Source organism: Anomaloglossus baeobatrachus, chromosome 4 (genome assembly GCF_048569485.1).
Source record: "Anomaloglossus baeobatrachus isolate aAnoBae1 chromosome 4, aAnoBae1.hap1, whole genome shotgun sequence".
In the NCBI taxonomy this organism is placed as follows: domain Eukaryota; kingdom Metazoa; phylum Chordata; class Amphibia; order Anura; family Aromobatidae; genus Anomaloglossus; species Anomaloglossus baeobatrachus.
The window spans coordinates 687508022-687516172 of record NC_134356.1 but is presented as its reverse complement, the minus strand read 5'-3'; the positions used below and the strand labels follow the sequence as shown (position 1 = coordinate 687516172).

Here is an 8151-nt window from a genome sequence, read left to right as displayed (position 1 = left end):
TATGCCCACACCTGTCAGACATCTGACACAAGAGATTAATTATTTCTTTCCTGCCGGAGTTGGCAATATAGTAAATGCACTAAAAAGTACCACTATCTACAAATGCGTTTCACTGCGTAATTTGGAGCAGACACAGAAAAGCGGTCAGAAGATCTTTCACTCAGTTTATCTGTGATCATAGCTGAAGATTCCCGTGGTACTCCACCTGTGACCGCAGATAAACTGACCTTTGGAGACCTCATAAAACTAAGTGACCCAACTTCAGGTAACCCTTGGTCTTCCCCAGCCTTAGAATACCAGCCCCCAGCTGTTGACTTTATTATGGCTGGGTATCAAAATTGGGGGTGACCGCACACCAATTTTTAAAATTATTTATTTAAATAATTTTTTCAAAAATTGCATGTGGTCCCTCTTTTATACACAGCCAATAAAAGCACATGGCTGTGGGCTGCAGCCTGTTCCTGTATGCTTTATCTGTGCTGGGTATCTTAATATGATGGGACAATACCAAATATTTATTTTTATTTATTTATTTTGACACTATAGGAGTCGCGGGCGGCGGGGCGCTGTGCTCTCTCACGCTCAAGTCGCTGATGCTGCTGCTCGGTGGCTCAAGCGGTGGGCCGGATCCGGGAACTCGAGCGGCGCTCCTCGCCCGTGAGTGAAAAGGGGTAGTTTGTTTGGGGATTTGAGTCCGTGACGCCACCCACGGTGTGTGCTGAAGGTGGACACCACCGCTGTTGGTGACGGGGATCCCGGGAGCGTTGGTAGGGAGCAGCCGAGGTGTTATTTTCCCCCTCCGTGGGTAGGGGTTGGTGGTCTCGGGGCCTGGTGTGGTGTCGTGGAGGCAGGATGGCTGGGGTGCAGGGTTACAGGGGCAGCGCGGCGCGGTGCCAGATGGCACTGGTGTACTCACTCAGGCAGTCAACGACAGAGTCTCTGGTAAACCAAAAGGCTGGATGGATGGGTCCCGCAGCCGGCTGCAGTGTTCCTCTCCCCAGACAGGTGATGGCGTCTGTCTTCCCCTGCACCCTGTTGTACTGTTCGACCACACTGGGTTCCCAGCGGTGGTCCGCTTCCTGGCTTGTTGGTGCCAAAGGAGCCCGTTTGCCCGCAGGCGCTGGCCCTCGGATCTTTAGCCTCTGGCAGTAGCTGTTTATCCTCACGGTGCGGACGGGTGCCTTCTAACGGGACTTTGGTAGTTAGGGGACCCTTGGGGTTCTGGTCACTATCAGGTTTTGACTAATTTCGGCGACTCCAAGCCTAGTCGGGGACTGATGGCCCTGCTTGTGTGTGCTGGATTCACTTCGTTCCACGGTTCGGTACGTCACGTACGTCACATTAGTCCACCTCTCCTGCAGACGGCCACCATTGTCTGCCAACCTTGCTGTCAGTGCCTGGGCTCTGACCCAGACACCTCCAGTAGCTCCTCTTTCTTTCAACTCCTGAACTGTTCTCTCTACTGTTCCTGCCTCCAGGACTGTGAACTCCTCTGTGGGTGGGGCCAACCACTTGGCTCCACCCCACCTGGTGTGGACATCAGCCCCTGGAGGGAGGCAACAAGGGTTTGTGTCTGGCTAATGGACCTGTCTTGGGGTGTGGGGTGTGTTGGTGTCTTACCTGTGATGAACTGGCTAGTCCAGGGCGCCACATAGGCACACACACCGTGCCTGTGATTGAAGGCAGACAGACACGCCGTCACACTTTGTGGGTGCACATCTGACTGCAACCAATCAAAGATGCTGGGATGCTGGTGGGTGAGGGAGGCAGTGCATATGCAGGAATGTAGTATGATAATGATAATAAGCGGCCCCTGGAAGCAGTGTTACAGCAGCGCAAGACACAGGTAAGTTTAATATGTCTGCTTTTCCTTAATTTGCTTTGTTTTTCCATTTATTTTTTTTAACTACCTGAGTTGACAGATCTGGATTGTTACCCAGAGTTCCCTGAGAACTCCAGGCTAAGGGCCTGCGCTCAAGTACTTTTGAACCCGCATAGGTCCGGGTTTTAACAATCACAAATAGCAGGTCATTTGGTGAGATAAAATCTCTTCGGTCCAGTTCATTACCTGAACCACCATACAAGGATAAGAACTATTATGTACTTTACTTTTAACATTTTGCAGTAAGGAGAAAAAGATGCTTTAAACTTCATAATTTGGAAAAATATTTCATAAATGTATATTCACATACATTGATTTTGAATATGTAGCATATATATATATAAATTTATAGAACACTTTATTTTGTTTTTGTACTGTTATTTGGGAAACAAATACGTTATGCACTACTCCCTCCACAAGCCATAAAATAAAAAGGGAGAAAGTAAAGGGCAGTAATTAGGACGCGTATATTCAGCTGTAGCTAAAGTGACATTTTTTGTTATTAATAACACTAGGCAACAAAATTTCAAAAGTTAAGTTCAGAAATCAAATTAGCCATTTCTTAATGATTTTGATCTGCTGAATTCTAATATAATAAGGAAAACTGTTATTTGGCTCAAGTTTGCATGAAATCGAAGCGTTTGCATTTTACTGTTAAATAAATTAATAAAACATTATAACATGTAGTTATTACTTCTACAAATATATAACCGCACATGTATTGTCAAACAAATTTTATTAGATGTATTCAGAGGAAACTCAAGTGTATTTAAATCTACTATATAATTAATTAATTCACATGTCTAAGCAATTTAAACAATTATAATTTTAACTATTAATATACGTTATTGCGCAGTACAGAATATGTCCTTAGTCACTGGATACTCGGCTCTTTTTTATTTTTCTCTTGTATTCAAGCATTGGATTATATCTCTGCAAGCATCAAAGGCTTCCATTTACCCTGATATCTTTTTTCCATAGTCGCAATTTCCTGGTGAAATTGCTCACCATGTTCATCACACACTGCTCCGCAGTTTGGTGCAAAGAAGTCTAGATGCGAATGCAAGAGATGGATCTTTAATGACATGTTGCAGCCAAGATTATTATACGCCTGAAGAAGATTTTTCACCAGCTCTTTATAATTGTCTGACTTGGTGTTTCCAAGGAAATTTGTTACGACTAACTGGAATGCTACCCATGCAGCCTGTTCGTTGCCACGCAGTAAACGGTGAAACTCCTCATCTTGCAGAACCACACAAATCTGAGGACCAATGAAGACTCCTTCTTTTATCTTTGCTTCACTCAACTGTGGAAATTTACAGATAAGATACTTGAATGCTTCTGCATTTTTGTCCATTGCCTTTATGAAGTTCTTCATGAGATCCAACTTGATATGCAATGGATGAAACAGAATTTTCTGTGGTTCGACAAGTGCTGGATGAAGAACATTTTTAGTCACCTGCTGCAGTGCATTATAAAGGGCAAGTATCTTTTCTTGTATTGTTCTTGTCGTTCTCGACTGTCTCATTTACATAGGAAAACACAGTACTTTGTGTAACCAACCTGAAGACCAAGCATAAGGACAACCGCCTTTAAGTCACCACAGAGGCACTGATCCTGATCCTTGTCCTCATCTCCTATTTTGCAACCAAAATACAGGTTTTAGACTTTCTCAGCCATATGAGTCAAGTTTCGCTTTTGTGACTCAAAAGTCACCTCACCACAAATATAGCAGAGATTATCTGCTTCATTATTGCAAGTCCGAGGCATCCCTGAATAGCTGAACGATGATATCAGTTGACCCCTGAAAATGCTGAATGACTGATAGAGGGAGATCATGCGCCTTTTATAGAGTTGTGTAATTAGAGTTTAATTAGGATTGTATCATCTTTCTTTCTTTGGCTTCTACCATTGGTCATTTACAGATGATGAAATACGAATGACTCAATTAATTAGTCAGTTGGATGGTGCAAAACTGATGATACAAGGCTGATAATGTATTCCTTGCCAATCGTTGTATCAAAGGCTGTGAGAAATATCGACGCACCCATGTATCATAAAAACTACAGCCAATATAAAATCTTAAGCTTAATTTTCGTTTCCAGCACCAGAAAATTAATTAAGTCCAATTGTTTTCATGTCTGAATCAATTTCGCTGTTCAGTAGTGTAATTTACTATATTATGAACTTATTTACAGCTTCTACGGCTTTCTTAAAGTCTTTGTTTCTTAGACTGTATATAATGGGGTTGGCTAAAGGAGTTAACACAGTATATAGCAGAGATAGGATCTTACTCATGGTGAGTGTTTGGCCTTTTGTTGGGATTACATAAACACTAAATAGCGTCCAGTAAAATATGGAAACCACAATGAGGTGGGAGCTGCAGGTGGAGAAGGCTTTCTGTCTACCAGTATTGGTTGGGATCCTCAAAATTGTTAAAACTATATAAGTATAAGACATTATGATGACTGTGATAGGAATGATTATAATTGGAATACTTAGTAAGCTAATTTCCAAGTGAACATTGTAGGCATCATTACAGGAAAGTTCTAGTAAGGGAACAATATCACAGAATAAATGGTCAATTATGTTTGGGCCACAAAAGTTTAGTTTTGCAGTCGCTGTCATGTGAATTAAAACAAAAGAAAATCCAAGTACCCAACAGATGACAGTCAATGTCACACAAAATCCACGTTTCATGATGATTTTATAATGGAGAGGTTTACAGATGGCCACATATCGGTCATAAGACATAAGTGCGAGGAGAAAACATTCAGATGATTCTGAGGCACCCAGAAAGTAAAACTGAGTGATACAACTAATATAAGTTATGGTCCCCCCATTATTCAGTAGGATGTGAAGCATGAAGGGGGTAATATCCATGGCCACCAAGATGTCACTGATGGACAGTTGTGAGATGAAGAAGTACATTGGAGTGTGGAGGTTCATGCTGGTGGATACCAGGGTGATGATCAGGAGATTTCCACATATTGTCCCACAATAAGCCACCAGGAGAAGACAGAACAGGAAAATTCTTAGATCTTGACTGACTTGAAATCCTACGAGGAAAAACTTTGAGACCGCTGTCTGATTGTTCTCCAACATTAGGGAAAAATAGCGGCAAAACTGAAGTAAGAACTAAAACATTTATTTTAGTTAATAACTATAATAAGGGTTCAAATAAAAAAAGTTAATCATTGAGTGCGGTCTGTAAAATAATTGACCAATTTTTTGGGATTCTGTGGTTTTCCAAGGGTCCAAATATGTAGGGTTTTTACAAAATAATTATAATGCATTTTACATGACGTGTCTTAATGAAGTTTGTAAGACAGTATAATTTCAGGGTAGGTGGTCCTCTTGTTAAATCCAGAGCAATGTACTTTTAAAACATAGAGTTAAGTCAGCTGACCGCTACCGCTATTGAGTCCTGTGATGATGATGAATTTTATTTTTATTTGGACGCCCCTAAGATAAAGGACTTCATGAAAGTCTGCAGATATGAAGAATTATCAATATAAAATGGTTGCACAGTGCAGGTTGTATTGGGATAATATCTAGTGAAGAACATTTTTTTACTTTATAGTAAAAATGTAAAACAAAACTTAAAAAAAATTTGCAAAATATTTACCAGTATCAATAACCCAAAATTGAATATGTAACATCTAAAATTTAATGATAACATTATTTCAATTCCAAAGAAATAAACTAGAATTTTAAACTACATTTTCTTTCAATTTTTTTCTTTACATCCTATTGTATGTATATTCTTCAAATCTAATTAACTTTGCATTCCTTATAAATACTGAAAAATACATATGAAAAGTAAAACAAAATAAACCATCTAAAATTTTTATTTATTTGACAAATAAAAGTATGAACGTACCATAACCTCCTGATATGAACGGAAAGAGCTTTAAAATGTATATTTTAGGCCCATTTCACACGTCAGTGAAAAACACTGACGCTCTTCACTGACGTGTAAAACACGCCCATGTCCCTCTGTGTGCCGTGATTCACGGCACACGTGGGTTGTCTAAGTGCAATCCGGGCTCCGTTCTCCGTGTCCCGTGATTGTACTTAGAGATCAACTCACCTGCGCCCGCTCCCGCTGTCCTTGGTGCTGATCGCTCCCGCGGTGCAGCATCCGGCCGGCGCTGACCCCCGCAGCAGCTGCTTCCGGGTCGGCTGTGTCATGCTCAGAAGCAGCAGGGAGAGCAGGCTGCACAGAGCATCGCTGGAGCTGGGTGAGTTAAAATGATTTTTATTTTAGAAGCACGTTTTTTTCTGGCACGTGTTTCTCGGATCACACCACTGGGTGGTCCGTGGAACATCAGTGATGCCAGAACAAAATGGACATGTCTCCGTGCAGAATCACGGACACGGGTGCACGCTGCACGGAGACACGAGCAGTGAAAAATCACTGATGTGTGAGCAGACCCATTGATTATAATGGGTCTGCGTCTGTCAGTGATTCTGGTACATAGAAAAAAAAGCACAAACGTACCAGAATCACTGACGTGTGAAAGGGGCCTAATAAATACAATAAAAAGGATCCAAGGAAAAACAAACACAGAATACCATAATATTCCTCAAACACCTCTGCTGTCTTATCCCAACAAGAACACTAGGAAAAAGTAATGTGTAGCATCCCCTTAACGTACAATACCTCAGTATAAAATGCATCCCGTAATCATTAAGATATATGTATCAATTGGGGTATTATACTATGTATTTTAAAGTGCCCAAAGGGGGCAAAAAATAAAGTGAAAATAAAAGAATTGGTAAAAAAGCATTAAAAAATATAACATTTCATTCATCACCCCTTCTTGCATTCAAAAACGAAAAACAAAAAAAATAAAGATTTTTAGTACCATTGACTTACCAGAATTGACCTTTTTTCTTGGCACACTTACGGTATTGAACTGATGTCAGTTCTGACGTTGGTAACAGACACTGGGAGCCGTGGTGGAGACTCAGCGCTGGACCCGGGGAGGGTGAGTAAAGAAAACTGTGGGGAGGTTTTCACCCCTTCACGATCGGCCGATTTTTCTCTTTCCGTTTTTTTTTTGCCATTCTTCCTCTGAGAGACGTAACATTTTTATTTTTTAGTCAATATGGTCATGTGAGGGTTCATTTTTTGCATAACGAGCTGTGCTTTTAACTGAAATCATAATTTGTACCATATAGTGTACTGGAAAATAGCAAAAAAATTCCAAATGCAGAAAAATTGCAAAAAAAGTGTGATAGCACTATTGTTTTTGAAAAATTTTATTCACTATGTTCACTATATGGTAAAACTGACGTGTGGGTGTGATGCCTAAGGTCAGTGCAAGTTTGTAGACATCAAACATGTACAGGTTTACTTTTATCTAAGGGTTAAAAAAAATCACAAGTTTGTCTGAAAAAGTGGAGTACGTTTTACGCCATATTCCGTGACTTGTAGCGTTCTCATTATTTGGGATCTATGGCTCAGTGATGGCTTATTTTTTGCCTCTCAAGTTGCCGTTTTAAAGGTACCATATTTGTGCAGATGCTACATTTTGATTGCCTGTTATTGCATTTAGCGCAAAATTTTATGGCAACCAAAAAACGTAATTTTGGCGTTTGGATTTTTTTTAGCCGCTAAAACATATACCGATCAGATTAAAAAATTTCATATTTTGATAGAGTGGGCATTTCTGAATGTGTCGATACCAAATGTGTGTATATTTTTAAATTTTTTAACCCTTTAAATTTCAATTGGACAAAAGGGGGGTGATTTGAACATTTAGATTTTTTTTATTTTTTCTATTTTTTAAAACTTTTTTTTACTTTTCTTTTTTATTTTACTAGGTCCCCTAGGGGGCTATTTCGTTAGGCAATCTGATCACTCTGCCATATCTGCTGATCACAACTACACAGCTATAAACAGCAGATATACTCATTTCATGTCTCACCCACCTTTGGGCCGAGTGAAACAGAAAGTGAGTCATGTGAGCTACAGGAGTCATCCCATGACCCTGTGCTACCATGACAACCACCAGAAGTAACGTGATCATGTCACGTGACTTCCGGTATCGGCCGGTGAGTAAATGTTTACCGCTGATGCCATTATAATGGCGCTGTCACGGGCAGATAATGATTCTGCTTGGGCCTGGCAGGCACACATCTAAGCTGTAAAAATCAGATGAGATGTGTGCCGATTGCTTCAAGCTGCCGGCGGCAGTACGGCACGGTCAATTTGTTGCCCATGTCGCACAAACGAGTAAACGCCATCACACTACTTACCT

At 40.7% G+C, this 8151-nt stretch overlaps 1 protein-coding gene across 1 annotated transcript; it reads right to left on the bottom strand.

Moving 5' to 3' along the window:
- Nucleotides 1–4057: 4057 nt before the first annotated feature.
- Nucleotides 4058–4987, bottom strand: LOC142302880 (olfactory receptor 11L1-like). The gene has a single exon (XM_075343985.1). The coding sequence runs from the start codon at nt 4985–4987 to the stop codon at nt 4058–4060; it is 930 nt and encodes a 309-aa protein (XP_075200100.1).
- Between the last annotated feature and the right edge of the window lie 3164 nt (nt 4988–8151).